The sequence below is a fragment of the Hyla sarda genome, chromosome 5, assembly GCF_029499605.1.
Source record: "Hyla sarda isolate aHylSar1 chromosome 5, aHylSar1.hap1, whole genome shotgun sequence".
NCBI lineage: Eukaryota > Metazoa > Chordata > Amphibia > Anura > Hylidae > Hyla > Hyla sarda.
The window spans coordinates 347,790,724-347,810,431 of NC_079193.1; the positions used below are offsets into that span (position 1 = coordinate 347,790,724).

General features: G+C 40.7%; 1 protein-coding gene across 6 annotated transcripts in view; it reads right to left on the reverse strand.

Moving 5' to 3' along the window:
• CSMD3 (CUB and Sushi multiple domains 3) overlaps positions 1–19,708 on the reverse strand; it is a 1,342,864-nt gene that overhangs the window by 561,458 nt on the left and 761,698 nt on the right. For all 6 annotated transcript variants that reach the window (XM_056522623.1, XM_056522621.1, XM_056522626.1 and 3 more), the window contains 2 exons: positions 17,822–18,010; positions 6,285–6,454 (listed from right to left, as the gene is read on the reverse strand). In XM_056522623.1, the coding sequence (XP_056378598.1) occupies positions 6,285–6,454; positions 17,822–18,010 (359 nt within the window). The remainder of the gene's footprint in view (positions 1–6,284; positions 6,455–17,821; positions 18,011–19,708) is intronic.

Sequence of the window (19,708 nt, forward strand, 5' to 3'; positions counted from 1 at the left end):
TAGTCAAGTAATCATGACTCTCAATCAAGAACTTCCAGTGCTTAATGAGTCAGAGCAGAATGTCAGTTCTGGGTCAGCTGACATATTGTGTACTACAGGATAACATCCTCACCTACCAGACTCCTCCTACTAGCTCTCAAAGGGAGCACAACCCATACCTGCCCCATTAACTAAAATAAGTAAGTACAAGGCATACACAAGAACCTCTACATTATTCTCTAATAATAAACTATGCTGCACTTTAAAAAAATAAAATACAAAAATCCCGGAATGTTTCCTTGAAATAAACCCAAAGTGTATGTGTGATGGGAACATAATCTAAAGCTTCATGGCAGCGCTGCAGGCATATTAAACATATGATAAATTCTTGTGAACTGATTTAAATAGACTCAGTGAACAAGAACTAAAATACAGCTTAAATACTGGCGACGCATTTATGGTATAACATAGGAGCTAATTTTACTGTACATTGTTACTTAATTTGTAAATAATGTCTTAACACTTTGAATAAATTCCAATGATCGCTTTGCCTTGGGGCATGACAGAAGAACAACGGAAAGTGCACGCAAGATGAATTACTTTTGAAATGAACTTAGAATGGGGCCGAAGTTGAAGACAACTGTTCTTGAAAAACTAGTGGAGCAGCACATGATTCTGGGAATGAATTTTGACTAAGTCATACTGGGAATTATTCAGTTGAGAATCAGCGTTTCTTATCCATCATCCAGAAGAAATTATTACACGGTGTGTGTCCAAAATGACATCTAATATCTGTTTAACTGCACTAAGCTGTCCCCCGCTCTGTCTGAAGAATTCTAGGGTAAAATGTAGATGATTCCGCAAAAAAAGCTAGTTCATATTAAAATAGAAAGTATACAGTTCCTTCTCTACAAAAACTCAAATTGTAATACTTTTATATGTTGGAAATTTATAGTGATACTCTGCTCCATTTTTATTTGCAGGCCACAGTGTTTTTAAAGGGTGTTGGACAGGCTGGACTACGTTACGGTCACATGTATCAGAAATGTTGCACAAAAAAAATCTTCAGCAGATTGCAGTACCATTTACAGAACCATTTTATGGCAAACATTTGTGCAGAACGTGCACAGATTTTTGTTGGTTTTCCACAATGGGTTCAAACTAGAAGAAAGAATAGACAACGGAATACTGATTTACTATTTCAGGCTCCAGCGTTGTCTTCTTTACCACCTCATATGCTCGACGGTGTCTCAGGTTGTGGTAGCAGCAGCCCTGGGAATTGCAGGGTTGCCTTGTAGTCCATCTGATCTGATCATTGCCTGTCTTTGACCTTTTCTGCCTGACTTTTTGTACCTCTTTTTCCTTCTGTGTTCGACTCTGGCCCGCCTGACTTTGCTCTGTCCATTTGTTACTTTGCTGCATACCTACTTTGGGCTCCATGGTCTATTTTTTTGTTAAGCCTTTACCTCCTGATTTGTTCCCCAACCTCTGTACTGTTTTTAGTTTTCTTGTGTTTACCGCTATGCCCTAAACTTATTAAGAGTAGGGACCATCCTTGATTTTGGGGTCTCCTATTTAGGGCAGGTCATTTAGTAGGCAGGCAAAGTGGTTGTGGGCAACAGAAGGACTGTACTATTCCCTACCCTATGTGACATTTTCCTTCTGATAATCCTTTTCTTGTCCACTTTAAATCCACTTTCTGCACTCTATAATGCAACATTTTGACTGCATCATGCTGTCTTTTTCAAGTCTTATGCATGGGAAATGTTACATTATATTTGCTGCTGTAAAATGGAATAAACACATATGCACCAGTTTTACCATAGATTGGAGTGCTGCCCTTTTAATCCTACCTGATCTCTGCAGCATTTGACAATGTAGATCACCAGCTTCACCTCAGTATTCTCTGCTCGGCTTCTACTTACTCCCCTCTTCCCCTTGATGTTGGAGTTCTGCAGGGATCCGCCCTGGGTCCACTCCTTTTTCTTCTTTATACAGCCCCTATTGGGCAAACTATCATCTGATTTTGCAATGATCTTAATGCTGATGACATTTATGCTATATACCTCTTCTGACACTTCTGCAAAACGCTGGTGACTGTCTCTTTGCTGTCTCAAAAATCATGTTTTTCCTGTATGTATAAGTAATATTTTCTAAAACAAATTTTTTTGCTTTCTTCATCAATTTACCTATCTAAATCTGACATTTCCACCTCTGTGGGTGGCATAACTATAACTATTAGGCAGCATGCCTGCTGTCTTGGAATTATGCCAGACTCGGATCTTTCTTTTACACGCTATATACAGTCACTTGCAGGTTCTTGTAACCTGCACCTTAAAAACAGAATACACCTGTCAGAACCCTTGTGGTTAAACAGTTCTGACAGTTCTCTCTGTCTTGGTTTGGTTTGGGCCACGTCCAGCTGCCTGGACTGGTCAGATGACCTTGATGAGAGCACCTGGGCCTATTTAAGCTGGCAGTCTGCTCTCATACCTTGCCTCCGAAAGAGCTATTTCTCCTAGCTAGCATTTATATTGTATTTTAAATTTCTGGCATATTTGACATTTGACTCCCTGCACGTATTCAAGCCGGGACTGTCACCGTGGTTGTGGACCTATCGCCTAGGGCGAGTACGCAAGTAGGCAGGGCAAGTGGGAGTGGGTGAGTTTAGGGCTTAACTCTTCCTGACCGTACGTGACACCGCCTCTTTGTTACTGTTAATACAGTTAAAACTTTCACTGTTACTTTGATTCATTCTTGACTGTTGTACCTCTTTACTAATAGGCCTTCTCTCAAGTCCATTCTAAAAGTGGCAGCCAGACTTATCTTCCTCTTCTTACACTGATTACATTACACTGATGCCTCCCCCTGTGTCAGTCGCTACAGTGTTTACCCCTTCAGTCCAGATACAGCACAATATCCTCATTCTCACCCCTAAAGCTCTCCCCAGTGCTGCACCTCCCTACATCTCCTCATTATAACTTCTGGAGGTATCCTATGAAATGCACAGGTGTTTCTGACACTTCAGGGCTTCTGACATGTCAAATTTATTTTGAGACTAACAAAAAACCTCAATGTAACAAAACCCAAACATCATGCATTATATGTTTTCCCTAAATTTCCGACACCATTTAATACGCTGTTACAGCTATATTTAAAACATGTAAACTTTACAGCATGTAGCATAAAAAATATGTTGGAACTATTATGGCATTGAAGGGAAGAATTTTCCCTTGGGTACCATAATGTTGTCAACACAGTTGTATGTATATTAGATGTATATTCCTTTTGTCTGCTCATGTGCACTTACTATATAAGCTCCTAGAACCAATGCAAAAACTCTAACAGCCCCCACGCCGATATATGTCATATACCATACTGATGTTTTCTCATATTGATCAGGGGCTATTGGATCCCCTCAGGCACCTGGGTCCCAGTTCCATTGCTACTTCTGCACTATCCAGTCTAACAATGTTTTCACAATCTCAAGTATATTTTTGTCCATACTGATGTAGCCAACATCCTCTTTATCCCTGGTGTGTTAAGATATTGCACGTCACTCCTGATATTGACATGCTATCCTTACGCATTATATAAACCTAAGTTTAACATCTCCATTATTGGCCTTATATTGCTCGACACTAGAATATCCTAACACTACACATTGCTATGTTGGGTTAACACACTTCAGACTACTTCTATACATTTTATATTTACTCCATAAAAGTTACATATCAAACAATAAATACCCTACTAAAGAGACTAGAAACAACGTGTAAATCACAGAATTTCCAATGATCCTGGTTAGACCCCCGCTGTGTTGTCATTTCATCACAGGCAGATGTTTCTCCGTCTCTGCAGGAACAATTTAAGAAATGCTGCATTTGGGGCTTTTTGAAACAGCTCCTAATGCACATAACCATATCATAGAATTTTCCGTGCCCATAAGGGACCTCCATATGCTTCCAATTTTACATGGAGACAAATGGTATATGGATTCTGTGAGAAGCAAAAAGTTTGGTATTTTCTATCGGATTTTTTAAAAAAAGTAGGTTTATATTTTCTCCTACAAATTGTGATAGTATGTGGAAGGTTCTGTGAATCAATAGTGAACAGAAAATCCAGTGCCATTTTATGCTAGGGATGTTAGGGACCCTCTACTTACATGTGGCCATGACGTGGCTAGCGGCCTTGCACTTCATGATCATCAAGTACACAAACCACCTGTAAGTTTAATACATTTTGCTGAAAAGCCTTAGAACACTGTGCAAATTGTAGATGTGCAACCATCTTTTTCTCTATTGCATTCACATTGTAACATCTATCTCCTCTGTTTTGTCTTTACTTGGTCAGCACTCTGCCCCCCCCCCCCTTCAGCCCAGGCCTATTTAAATTGGCAGGAAACTGCAAAGGGCCCTGTTTTTTTTCCGGCAATCTCCCAGTCTCAGACTGGGAGCCTATGGAGAGTGTGTTTTGTCACCAATTCACACTGGTGCTGTGCCTTGCAGCGGTCATTGCTGCTGTGGGGCCTTTTCTGTGGGGTGGCACGGGCCAGGGTCTGGTTAGGCGGCATTGGGGCTGCTCTTCCAGTGGGTTGTTCCCCCTAGGGGCACTGGTGTTGATACGTGGTGGTCGCCACTCAGTGCAGCCCCATTTTATCCTAGGAATGTTAGGGACCCGCTACTTACAGGTGGCCGTGACGTGGCTGTTAGTTTAATAAATTTTGCTGAGAAGCCTAGGATCACTGTGCAAGATGTGGATGTGCGACCATGTCTTTTTCTCTATTGTATTCAGAAAATCCATTCTATTCTATAGCTAAATTCACAAACACCACTTTGCAGTGTTTTTCGTGGCATCTTTGTTGACACTTTTTTCCTGATTTTAACTAACAAATACTGGGAAAAACACTGACCAAAATACTCACATGTCAAAGTAGCCTTACAGATGTAATGGGGGGGGGGGGGGGGGGGCTAAATAAAGCATGTGAGACAGAATTTGGCACAGTTTGCACAGAAAAAGAAAAGAAAAAAACTGGCATATGTGCTATGAGACCGCTTTTTCAAACAAATTAGACAGAAAAGTTGCATTTGGCGTGCACTCAACTGTAGGAATGGCTTTGTTATATAAAAAAAAAGGTCATTGGTTTACATACCATAATGAACCACTTTTTGGCCCATATTTCTAGCTAAAAAAAAAAAAAAAACTAACTGAAAGTGGTTGAAAAAAATAAAACTAGCGATTTTTTTAAGACATATCAGGTTTTCAAACAGCCTGAAGCACTGTTAAAAGTCTGGTGCTTTAAAAACTAGACTGTTTTAATTACATATTGGTGTGTAACTTATGGTGCCAGTTTCATGTATATGTGTATTTCTTTATTTAATTTTATTTATGTATCTTTTATTTATATATTTCTTTATTTCTTTATTTAACAATTTCTTTGTTTAATTTATAATTCCAATCTTTTTAAACAATAAATCTGTAATGCTGGAGGAAAAAAAAAAATAACCTACATCTCCTTTGGCCATATTGCTGGCTTAAATATTAGCTGGTCTAAAAGTGGTTTAAATTTCAAGTAGCCAGTTTTTAAAGGGGTACTCCGGTGGAAAACTTTATTTTTTTTAAATCAACTGGTGCCAGAAAGTTAAACAGATTTGTAGATTACCTCTATTAAAAAATCTTAATCCTTCCAGTACTTATTAGCTACAGAATAGTACAGAAGAAATTATTTTCTATTTGGAACACAGAGCTCTCTGCAGAATCACGAGCACAGTGCTCTCTGCTGACATCTCTGTCCATTTTAAGAACTGTCCAGAGTAGGATAAAATGCCCATAGCAAACATATGCTGCTCTGGATTGTTCCTAAAATGGACAAAAAGATGTCAGCAGAGAGCACTGTGGTCATGATGTCAGCAGAGAGCACTGTGCTTGTGATGTCCGCAAAGAGCACTGTGTTCCAAAAAGAAAAGAATTTCCTCTGTAGTATTCAGCAGCTATTAAGTCCTGGAAGGATTAAGATTTTTTAATAGAAGTAATTTTCAAATCTGTTTAACTTTCCGGCACCAGTTAATTAAAAAAAAAAAAAAAAAAGTTTTCCAACGGAGTACCCCTTTAAGACATGTCAGGTTTTCAAACAGAGAGATGGTTTTTATTTTTCTCCCCCACTCTTCACATATTGGATATTGGTGTGTAAGTTATGGTGCCAGATTTGCATATGTGTGTATGTATGTATTTATTTTTAAATTCAGATATTTTCAGGCACTAAATCTATAATGTTGGAGAAAAAAAATAAAAATAAAATAACCTACTTTGAGTACATCTCCTTGTGCCAAATGAAACGTTCTGGCTGAAATATTGATTCCTTTTCCTGCTTGAACTTGAATGCTGTAAATACATTCATGATTATTTTCATAGTTCAGTGGGTAATTCGGAGACAGCAGAATTCCTTCATTATTTGTTGCAGATGCTCCACATTCAGCTGCGGATAAAACACAGGGGGAGAGAAGACGTGTTAATAGGCGGAATCAGGCTTCATAACCGCTTTTCCCCATGAAACTGTAAAATATAACTAAGTACATTAACATAATTACCAACCTGATCCCTCTAAACTGGAGGTTTTAATATTCTCCGCTGCAGCGCAATTGTCTCCCTTGGGGGGGGACAGAGATTTCCCCAAAGTGGTATTACAGGTAAGACTTAAATGCTATATGGCCACATTATAAGGATAATTATTTTAGATTAATACTTAGTAATATGTAGATTAAGGTTGATCGCCTTGTTATTGATATGGTATGAATACATTATAAATTACACTGAATGTCTGTAGACAGGTGTTTTTCAAACCAATGGGCCCCTAACTTTTGCAAAAGAACAACTTCCAGCATGCCCGGACAGCCGTTGGCTGTCCGGGCATGCTGGGAGTTGTCATTTTGCAATAGTCAGAGACACCCTGGTTGGAAAATACACTGGTCTGTAGAGTTATAGCCACTTTTTCCTTCACCTGGGACAAATATATATATATATATATTTTCTAGCCCTGGCAATTTTACGGGGTTTACCAGCGGAAAATAAGAGAAAAACAAATGGTTTCATATCAACTGGTGTCAGAAAGTTAAACAGATTTGTAAAATTACTTCTATTTAAAAATCTTAATCCTTCCAGTACTTATTAGCTGCTGTATAGTACAGAAGTTGTGTAGTTCTTTTCAGTCTGACCACAGAACTCTTTGCTGCCACCTTTGTCCCTGGTAGGAACTGTCTAGAGTAGAACCAAATCCTCCAGCTCTGGACAGTTCCTGGTGTCAGCAGAGAGCACTGTGGTCAGACTGGAAAGAACTACACAACTTCCTGTGGAGCATACAGCAGCTGATAAGTAATGGAAGGTTTGAGATTTTTAAATAGAAGTAATTTACAAATCTGTATAACTTTTTGGCACCAGTTGATTTGAAAAAAATAAAATAAAATAAAAAATGTCCACCCCTTTTACCCCTTAACGACCACGGGGTTTTCCGTTTTTGCAGTTTTGTTTTTTCCTCCTCACCTTTTAAAAATCATAACCCTTTCAATTTTGCACCTAAAAATCCATATGATGGCTTATTTTTTGCGCCACCAATTCTACTTTGCAGTGACATCAGTCATTTTAGCCCAAAATCTACGGCGAAACTGAAAAAAAAATCATTGTGCGACGAAATTGAAGAAAAAATGCAATTTTTTAAATTTTGGGGGCTTCCGTTTCTACACAGTACATTTTTCGGTAAAAATTACACCTGATATTTATTCTGTAGGTCCATACGGTTAAAATGATCCCCTACTTATATAGGATTGATTTTGTTATACTTCTGTAAAAAATCATAACTACATGCAGAAAAATGTATACGTTTAAAACTGTCATCTTCTGACCCCTATAACTTTTTTATTTTTCCACGTATGGGGCGGTATGAGGGCTCATTTTTTGCGCCGTGATCTGAAGTTTTTAGCAGTACCATTTTTGTATTTGTATTGATCGGACTTTTTGATCGCTTTTTATTAATTTTTTCATGATGTAAAAAGCTACCAAAAATACGTTATTTTGGAATTTGGAATTTCTTGGCGCATACGCCATTGACCGTGCGGTTTAATTTATGATATATTTTTAAGGAAAGGGTTAAATCACATTTATTAACTTTTTTTTACACATTTTTTTGCAGTGTTATAGGTCCCATAGGGACCTATGACACTGCACATTCTGATCTTATACCCTGTTCAATGCAAGGCCATAGCTTTGCAGTGATCAGGGTTATCGGCGATCGATTGCTCAAGCCTGAATCTCAGGCTTGGAGCAATCAATCGCCGAGGGGACATGCCGGAGGCAGGTAAGAGGACCTCCGCTCGTGTCCCAGCTGTTCGGGACACCGCATTTTCACTGCGGTGGTCCCGATCAGCCCCGCTGAGCAGCCGGGCAGCTTTCACTTTCGGTTTAGACGCGGCATTCAAATTTGAACGCCGCATCTAAAGGGTTAATAGTGCGCGGCACCACGATCGCTGCTGCGCGCTATTAGCCCTGGATCCCGGCATCAGATATATGCCGGGACTGACCCGATATGACGCGGGATCACCGCGTGACCCCGTGTCATATCGCGGGAGCCAGCCAAGGAAGTAGCTCTGAATTTCCTAAACAATTCTGATTTAAAAAAAAATTGGAAACTTAAAGGGGTATTCCGGCCATGGACATCTTATCCCCTATCCAAAGGATAGGTGATAAGAAGTCTGATGTGTGCCTAGCTGCTGCTCCAGTCTCGGAAAATCTCTGTGTTTCTAGGACTAAAGACGTGAGGTCATGCCCCCTTGTGACATCATGCCCCCCTCCATTCATGTCTATGGGAGGGGGTGTGACGGCCGTCCTGTGTGATTAGACATGAATGGAGGGGGCATGACGTGACATCAAGAGAGGGTGAGATGTGATGTCACGTCTCCAGTCCCAGAAACACAGAGGATGTTGCCGGGTGCTGCACGGAGATCACGGGGGGGTCCCAGTGACGGGCCCTCCATGATCAGACATCTTATCCCCTATCTTTTGAAAAGGGGATAAGATGTCTATGGCCGGAATACCACTTTAATTCAAGTGAACCCGGTAAGAAGCAGAGACTCCCATCAAAGGCCAGAGTCCCTTCTCCTGTACACAGAGTGGCCTGGATTACACTGTATGGCTAGTGTTCGGCTCACACTCTATTGACCGAGTGTTGAATTTGGAGGACTTCTTCTGAACCTTTAATATTTTACAGTCTGGGTCCATTAGAAAATTCTCTAATACTTTGGTAGGTCATTTTGACAGGTTATTTAAGTTACTGGGGCTGAATGCAATATCAGACATAGGCCTGAGGGAAAAAAAAAAACAACGATAGGTGCTGTTTCTAGAAGAGAGAAAAACATTTTAAAGTGTTGGGGCATTTTTCACTTCTTGTGGCAGTGCTTGATCTGGCTCTGGAATATAAACACAGAGACCTGTTGCCAGGAATGGCCTATGGCATCATTCGGTGCCCTACAGACTATTTTATGGAGATTACAAGGTTGTGGCTATTGAGGAGGCATGACATCTTATGAACTGTTGTGGGGACACTTTGTGACTTGCCAGGAAATGCCTGAATGTGTATTTGGGGATTATGTCCATCCAAGACTGCCTAGAGACATCCATCATGGACAATCCGGATTGTTCTCCTCACCCCCTCTTGCCTCTCTGTGTCTATATTTCCATAAGGCTTCTGGCCTGTAATTCACTTATTCTTTGTCTCTTTCCCTCTTCTCTATTACTTATTTATTGTTTTACTTTTCTTTGACAACTGATGCTTTATTACTGTGGATGTGCTGCATAGGTGTAATGTATAGTGCAGAATATGTACTGTTCCTTTATGTTAAACTTATGTGCTACTAAAAGCATGAGAAATATGTATAATACCGAGATCCAGTTTGCGTTGGGGCTTGGTATCCATTTGGGTTTATTTACTAATGTGATCCGACTCTTTTTACTTGGGTTTTTCACCCAAATTGTTCTGCACATTCCGTGTGCCACAATTTGTGACCCAAAAAAATCTTAAACCCTCTATTTTACAAGAAAAACTCAAAAAGGGGGTATGGCCATGGGAGAAAGGGGGTGTTCCAGCAAAAGGGGCATGACTCCAACAGTTTTGAAAAATCCCAACATATTTACTAAGGTTTCCACAAAAAATGTGGTGTATTTGAGCTGGGGAAAACCCGACACATTAGAACAGTTGTAAAAAAAAAAAAAAGGAAAATGTAGGAAAAAGTGCAAAACCTAATGAAACATTTGTAAATAACTTGGGAAAATACCTGTCAGGAATCAAAACCCACAAAGAAAACTACACAACACTCTTAGTAAATAAACCCCATTGTGTTTGGCATTTGACAAATGGTTGTATATGGAATATACAGCGCCCAGCCTCATAGTTGTGAGTTTTTCCAAGTTCTCTTTTATGCCATTTTCAGTATGCCGCAGTTGGGCAGTAGTGATCACGGAGAAGTGTTGATCAACCATAGGTACATAATGCCTGCAGCTCAGCTTTACTTGATGTCACAGCTTCTGTAGTTGTTTGAGGACATTAACTTTCTATTTCCACTGCTCCAATTTAGGTGGAGAACTTTTCTCCGAGATGACTTGCCTGTGGGAGAGTTGCGTAAAGTGATCTTTTAAAACAAATTCAAAGAGGACTGTGATAGATGATAAAAGATGTAATTCTATAGAAAGTAGCTGGTGCTTCCTGCAATTCTCCAGTAATCATGTGTAAGCGGAAACCAGATTTTAGTTTTATTGTAAAATCTGAAGTTTTAGGAAAACTTTTCCACCAGTTTACTGCAGCTTCTGGTCAAGTCGCAAAATAGATAGGAAAAAAAAAAATAAAAAAAAAATAAAATATATATATATATATATATATATATATATCTGCCTCACAGGGTACCATATTATTACTACATTAGGCCCCGGACATCTGTGTTCCTTCTATCCCACCCCTTGATTCTTGTACATTTTTATATAGACCTCATGTCGGGCGCTCCTTCCTTGTTTTCCCCTACTAGTGTAATGATTAGGCTGGTCCCAATCCTATTTCTTGCCCTTATGGCAGTTCTTCCTGGACCTCCCTAGCTTATGGCTACCTCCTTTTCTATCCTGTACATTACCTGTGCTCCTTAACCCTTCTCTCTTTCTCTTCTCTCCCAGGAACCTGAACTTCTGTCACTTTGAACCCGGCATGCTGGACGCTCTAGACCTCTGCGACTCCTGTGGTGAGTGGACATCATTTACACCCCTCCACTATGTTTGCTGACGTAAAATTTGCAACCCTTAATGTTAAAAGGTTTAACACACCAGAAAAATGAGCCCAAACACTTCATATGCTCCACAAATAGAGGGTACATATCATGTCACTCCAGGAAACTCATTTTAAAGAGGGTCATGTAACAAAAATGTCTACCTCATATCACATTACTTGGCTTCATAGAACCAACCATGAAACCAGTATACAAAAAATAAGGTAGCAGCAGCACTCTTGCTCTAAAAATTGAGGCTCTTAGCACACTTTTTGATGAAAACGTGTCCCTTATCCACCACATTATCTGTGCAATTTAAGGGGAGTGGCATCCTCTGTAGCTTTGATAGTGGATCCAGCATGTCACCCAGTCAGAGGCTATATGCCCAGCAGAGGTGAGTGAAATGAGTGTTAGGGTCCCATCCAAAATTAGGCCACCTCCGCATGGTGGATGGGGGACATGTTTTGATCAAAAGTGCACTAAGAGCATCAATTTTTTTATTCCGTGTAGTAGGTAGTTGAGGTTGTGTATTAGGTAGTTGTGCTGGCTATTTTTATTTTTGTTTTAACCCTGAAACCAGTATAACGCTGAGAGCTCCGGGCCCCGCTTCCCCTCCTGAGCGCTCGCGGCGTCACTTCCCTGCTTGCAGCGCCCCGGTCAGCGAGTGTGACCGGGAGCGCTGCTCTGTGTCCCTCGGCGGGGATGCGATCCCCGTGGCGGGACGTGCCCGCCCGCGGGTCGCATCCAGTGTCACTCACCGGCCCCATGCTTCTGTTCAGTCCCGGCATGCGCAGCCCAGCTCTCTAGTGCGCGCGCTCGCCGGGCCTCTCAGATTTAAAGGGACAGTGCACCATTAATTGGTGCCTGAACCAATTAGTTCCTAACACTTCCCACACTTTGTAAACCCACTTCCCCTTCCTGTCCTTGCCGGATCTTGTTGCCTTGTGCCCTGAGAAAGCGTTTCTGTGTGTTCCATTGCCTGTGTATCAAGACCCTTGCCGTTGCCCCTGACTATGAACCATTGCTGCCTGCCCAGACCTTCCGCTACGTCCGACCTTGCTTTTGCCTTGTCCTTGTGTACCGCGCCTGTCTCAGCTGTCAGTGAGGTTGAGTCGCTATCGGGTGGAACGACCTGGGGGTTACCTGCCGCTGCAAGTCCATCCCGCTTTGCGGCGGGCTCTGGTAAAAACCAGCAACCCCTTAGATTCCGTTCCCCTGGTACGGCCCACGCCATCACCTCACTGACACAGAGGATCCACCACCCGTGTCCTCTCGGCATACCAGTCCGGATCCTGACAACCAGGATGAAGGGGGTATCTCTTGACTTCCATGAGTCCCTACCAGTAAAAATTATCTCCTTTTTCCCCAAGTAGACACGTCAACTGACTCCTAGCTTATGTCTCATAAAAAACTCAGAGCCCTGAGAAGGAAACTGCACTCCATGCAGCAGAGTGATGTCTGGAAATCACTACTCCCTCAAGATAGGGACGGCACTCTCTATTCATATCCGAATAAGGTATATAGTGGCATTGACTGCATCTTTTTTCCACACCACCTATTGCCCTCTATCACTTTTACAAATATAGGCTTGAGGACTCTGTCTGATCACGCCCCCGTCTACTGCTTGATGCATCTTCCCTCTTTGGCCAAGCAACATTCTACATGGAGACTAAATGAACCTCAATGACTCCGTTGCTCATTTCAAGGCAGACCATGTTTCGGACGAGTCCTCTTCCATGACTAAATGGGAGGCATTGAAATGCATCCTTAGAGGTATATTGATCAAACTTGGGGCTCGACTTAAAAGGGAAATGTTGGCAAAATTAGATGCCCTTAACCAACAGGCTCCTCGCAAATGCTCTTAAAGAAAAGAGATCATCTTTATTTATTCCGACCATTAAAATGCAATCAGGGCTACCCTGCACCCTGAATCCTGACATCCTGGAAGCCTTCCGACAGGTCGTCCAATCCTGATACCCCTTCCCTGACGCAGTATATAGCAGAAACGGCCCTTCCCCATTTAGACCCGTCGACGACACAAGCTTTAGAGAGACCCTTAACGGACGGAGGACTTGAGCTGGCCATTTCCTTGATGCCTGTTGGTAAGAGCCCTGGCCCTGATGGCTATACAGCCAAATTTTACAAGTTTCTCAGACCTGAATTGTCAGCTTCTCTACTAAATGTATTTTCTGATCCGTACGTTTTCTGCAGTGCATTATACTCACAAAACCAATTCACTGCTTTTTTTTTGTTATCCCTCGATGCAGAAAAGGCATCTGATCGGGTGGATTGGGACTCCATTTTGGAAACTACACCACTCACGGAACGTAAAAAGGGGTATAGTAAGCTTTAACACCCCACAGGTGTTTGAAGAATTTTCATTAAAGTTTGATGGGAAAATGCAAAAAATATATTTTTTTTCACTAAAATGCTGGTGTTACTCTAAATTTTTCATTTTCACAAGGAATAATAGGAAAAAAGCCTCCCAAAATTTGTAACCCCACTTCTTCTGAGTAAGAACATACCCCATGTGTGGACATCAATTGCTCTGCTGGCGCACTACAATGCTCAGAAGAGAAGGAGCACCATTGGGATTTTGAAGAGAAAATTTGTCTGGAATTGAAGGCCATGTGTGTTTACAAAGCCCCCATAGTGCCAGAATAATGGAACCCCCCCCCACATGTAACCCCATTTAGGAAACTACACCCCTCGCGTAATGTAGTAAGGGTTACAGTGAGCATTTACGCCCCACAGGTGTCTTACAGATTTTTGGAACAGTGGTCTGTGAAAATGAAAAAAAATATTTTTCATTTGCACAGCCCACTGTTCCAAAGATCTGTCAAACGCCAGTGGGGTGTGAATACTCACTGCACCCCTTATTAAATTCTGTGAGGGGTGTAGTTTCCAAAATGGGGTCACATGTGGGGGGTATACTGTTCTGGCACCACGAAGGGCTTTGTAAACGTGCATGGCCCCTGACTTCCATTCCAAACAAATTCTCTTTCCAAAAGCTCCTCCTCTTCTGAGCATTGTAGTGCGCCGGCAGAGCACTTGACATCCACACATGGGGTAATTCCATATGGGGTTACAAATTTTGGGGGTCATTTTCTCCTATTACCCCTTGTAAAAATGTAAAGTTTGGGAAACAAGCAGCATTTTAGTGAACATTTTTTTTTTTCATTTACACATCCATATTTAACAAAAAGTCGTCAAACACCTGTGGGGTATTAAGGCTCACTGTACCCCTTGTTACGTTACTTAAGGGGTGTAGTTTCCAAAATAGTATGCCATGTGTGTTTTTTTTGTTGCTGTTCTGGCATAACAAGGGCTTCCTAAATGTGACATGCCCCCCAAAAACCATTTCAGCAAAATTTGCTTTCCAAAAGCCAAATTTGACTCCTTCTCTTCTGAGCATTGTAGTGCACCCGCAGAGCATTTTATGTCCTAACATGGGGTATTTCCATACTCAAAAAAGATGGGGTTTCACATTTTTTTTTGGTGAGGGGGGGAGGCATTTTATCCCATTACCCTTTGTAAAGATGGTAAATTTTGGGGAAAAAACTGCACCTTAGTGAAATTTTTTTTTCTCATTTACACATTTACACATACACCTGTGGGGTGTTAAGGCTCACTGGACCCATTGTTACATGCCTTGAGGGGTGTAGTTTCCAAAATGGTATGCCATGTGTTATGGCACCATAGGGGCTTCTTAAATGCGACATGCCCCCTAAAAACTATTTCAGCAAAATTCACTCTCCAAAATCCCATTGTTGCTCCTTCCTTTCTGAGCCCTCTACTGCGCCCTCCAAACACTTGACATACATACATACATACATATGAGGTATTTCCTTACTCGAGAGAAATTGGGTTACAAATTTTGCGGGGCTTTTTCTCCTATTACCCCTTGTAAAAATTCAAAAACTGGGTCTACAAAAACATGCGAGTGTAAAAAATGAAGATTTTGAATTTTCTCCTTCACTTTGCTGCACACACTTACTGAATGTCATTTTGGATACTTTGGGGGTGCAGTTTTTATAATGGGGTCATTTTTGGGATATTTCTAATATGAAGGCCCTTCAAATCCACTTCAAAACTGATGTGGTCCCTGAAAAATTCCGATTTTGAAAATTTTGTGAAAAATTGAAAAATTGCTGCTGAACTTTGAAGCCCTCTGATGTCTTCCAAAAGTAAAAACATGTCAATTTTATGATGCAAATATAAAGTAGTCATATTGGCCCTCATTTACTATTGCAAATCTGACATGTTTTGTCGGGTTATGCGCCAGATTCTGTCGCATTGCGCCAGAAATTCTGTCTGCGACAGAATCTGCGCCAGAATTGAAGAAACCCCGACTAACTCTCCATTTTGCTAAGAAAACACGAAAAAGGGGTGTGACCTCCGGGAAAAGGGGCGTGGTCTACGAAAAGGGGCATGTTTCTGACATTTTCACAAAAACCCAACATATTTACATGAAATGTGGTGGATTTGAGCTGAGGAAAACCCTACAGATCAGAGCATGTGTAAAAAAAGCAAAATGTAGGGAAAGTGGAAAATGTAGGGAAACCTTAGTAAATACCGTGGAAAATAAATTGTCGGGAATTAAAACCCACAAAGAAACCTACACTCCACTCATAGTAAATGAGGGCCATTGTATATGTGAATCAATATATAATTTATTTGGGATGTCCAATTTCCTTACAAGCAGAAAGCTTCAAAGTTAGAAAAATGCAAAATGTTAAATTTTTTCATCAAATTTTGGAATTTATCACCAAGAAATTATGCAAGTATCGACAAAAATTAACACTAACATGAAGTAGAATATGTCACAAAAAGACAATCTCGGAATCAGAATGAAAAGTAACAACATCCCAGAGTTATTAATGCTTGAAGTGACAGTGGTCAGATGTGCAAAAAATGGCCGGGTCCTTAAAGGGGTTCTCCGGTGCTTACACATCTTATCCCCTATCCAAATGATAGGGGATAAGATGCCTGATCACGGGAGTCCCGCGGCACCCCGTTTGTAATCAGCCCCAGGAGCGTGTTCGCTCCGGGTCTGATTATGGTCGACCGCAGGGCAGGCGGCTTGTGACGTCACGCCTCCGCCCCGTGTGACGTAACGCTCCGCCCCTCAATGCAAGCCTATGCGAGGGGGCGTGATAGCTATCATGCTCCGAAGGCGCTCCGGGGGCTGATTACAAACGGGGTGCCGCGTGCATGATCGTGAGCGTCCCCAGCTGCGGGACTCCCGCGATCAGGCATCTTATCCCCTATCCTTTGGATAGGGGATAAGATGTGTAAGCACCGGAGTACCCCTTTAAAGGGGTACTCCACAGCTAGATGTCTTATCCCCTATCCAAAGGATAGGGGTTAAGATGTCTGATCGATGGAGTCTCGCGATGAATGGAGGGGTCGTGACGTCACCTCTCCCGTCACAGGAACCCAGCTTTCTAAACATACTGTTTATAATACCGGGTACTGCACGGATATTGCGGGAGGTCCCTGCGATCAGACATCTTATCCTCTATCCCTTGGAACATTTTTTTCTTCTCTGCATTATAACTAATTTTGCAGGTTAGAAAAAATATGTATTTTTTTTGTTGACACAATATATGAGCTATACTTTTTTTTACTAAACCCCTTTTATTAATATATTAATTTTTTCAGATTTATTTGTAATTTTACCAATTTATTTATAACAAAAAGGTGATTTTTATTGTTTTAACAATTTATTAAGAAATATTATATTTAATAATAATATATTTGCATACTCCCCTATGCTCACATTATATTTTGTTTCAATATGACACAGACTGTTGCTAGGATTAGACTCACTATGCCCCACCAGTAGGATTACTGATGAGAGTCATATGAGAGTCATATACTTAAAACATTTAGTTTTTCTAATCTACTATTTTTCTTATATTAGCTATTTAATTTCTATTTTTTTGTAAACTATTACAGGGGCAGCCATCTTGCATTACAACAGGACCCATGGACCATAGACAACATTGGACAGGACCTGTTTTGTTCAGATAAATTGAAGATGCTCCTGGCTATTCTCTGTAAAAAATATTATTCATAGCTCAGAGGGGGATAATGATCTCTGCTGTGAATAGTGGTGGATCCAGTGTTATCTCTCTACTGGTGTCCCCTTTTACTGTACTCCTAAGTTAAAAGGCATTACTGGAAGATTATATGTGCAAAACAAGTCTCAGTTTAGTTTTAGACCTAGTGGCCAGAAAAGAAACTGCAAGATTTCATATTTTTCTTCTAAAATATAGATAATATAATGGAAAAGGAGAGAAAAAAAAATTGCCAAAAATTCTTAAAAAATGTGGTAACATAAAAACTTGATTTACACAATAGGCCATTTCTAAAGACACATTTCATTTAATTATGCAATAAAATAGTTAAAATAAAAACATCTATGCAACAAAAATTGTTTACAAATAAAGGTAAACTGAGAAAAAAATACAGTACAACTGTATTCAGCATAATTCTCAATAATGACTACACAGACAAGCAAATGAAAGCAGCTGACCACGTACCCACACACCTTGGCAGAGGTGCACTCCACACACGACGCCCACCACCAAGACATATGATTTCCGATACTCCTTCCAGACGATATCCAGATGAGCAGGTGAAAGTAATCATGTCCCCTACTCCAAAGTGATTTCCATGTCGTCTTCCATAAAGTGGAATTCCTGGATCGTCACAAGGTTCTAGATTGTATTCTTTAAATAATAAATAAAAAATAAATTAAAAAAATTACATAAAAATGCAAATCTATATATACAGTCATGGCCGCGAAAGTTGGCACCCCTGAATTTTTTTCTAGTAAATTAAGTATTTCTCACAGAAAAATATTGCAGTATCACATGTTTTGCTATACACATGTTTATTCCCTTTGTGGTGTGTATTGGAACTAAACCAAAAAAGGGAGGAAAAAAAGCAAATTGGACATAATGTCACACCAAACTCCAAAAATGGTCTGGACAAAATTATTGGCACACTTTCAAAATTGTGGAAAAATAAGATTGTTTCATGCATGTGATGCTCCTTTAAACTCACCTGGGAAAATTAACAGGTGTGGGCAATATAAAAATCCCACCTGAAAGCAGATAAAAAGGAGAGAAGTTCACTTATTCTTTGCATTATATGTCTGTGTGTGCCACACTAAGCATGGACAACAGAAAGAGTAGAAGAGAACTGTCTGAGGACTTGAGAACCAAAATTGTAGAAATATATCAACAATCTCAATGTTACAAGTCCATCTCCAGAGATCTAGATTTGCCTTTGTCCACAGTGCGCAACGTTATCAAGACGTTTGCAACCCATGGCACTGCCGCTAATCTTCCTGGGCGTGGACGGAGGAGAAAAATTAATGTAAGGTTTCAACGCAGGATAGTCCAGATGGTGGATAAGCAGCCTCAAACAAGTTCCAAAGATATTCAAGCTGTCCTGCAGGCTCAGGTAGTATCAGGGTCAGCACGAACTATCCGTCGATATTTAAATGAAATGAAATGCTATGGCAGGAGACCAAGGAGGACCCCACTACTGACACAAAGACATAAAAAAGCAAGACTACATTTTGCCAAAATAAACTTGAGTAAGTCAAAATCCTTCGGAAAAAACGTCTTGTGGACAGATTAGACCAATATAGAGCTTTTTGGTAAAGCAAGTCATTCTACTGTTTACCGAAAACGGAATGAGGCCTACAAAGAAAAGAACACAGTACCTACAGTGAAATATGGCACCGGGTGCCTTAAATGTGTGCAAGGCATCATGAAATCTGAGGTTTGTACAGCACTGTACAGCCCAGTGTCAGAAATCTGGGTTTGCCTCTGAGATCTTGGGTCTTCCAGAAGGACAATGACCTTAAACATATGTCAAAAAGCACCCAGAAATGGATGGCAACAAAGCGCTGGAGAGTTCTGAAGTGCCCAGCAATCCAGATCTAAATCCCATTGAACACCCGTTGAGAGATCTTAAAATTGCTGTTGGGAAAAGGCGCCCTTCCAATAAGAGAGACCTGGAGCAGTTTGCAAAGATAGAGTGGTCCAACATTCCAGCTGAGAGGTGTAAGAAGCGTATTGATGGTTATAGGAAGCGACTGATTTCAGTTATTGTTTCCAAAGGGTGTGCAAAACATGTGATACTGCAATCCTTTTCTGTGAGAAATACTTAATATTCTTGAAAAATTTCAGTGGTGCCAACATTTACGGCCATGGCTGTATATCATCTCTAAGCTGTTATATACATTTGTATTTAAATGGGCACTGTCAGTTCCAAACCCCATTTATTTGTTGTTACTGATGAAAATTACTTGTTACTGATGAATATTACCTTTTGTAATATGGTTGCTTAATTTTTTTTGAATATTTAATAAACACAATTGCTGCTGAAATCCTAACACTAGGGGTCCCTATACC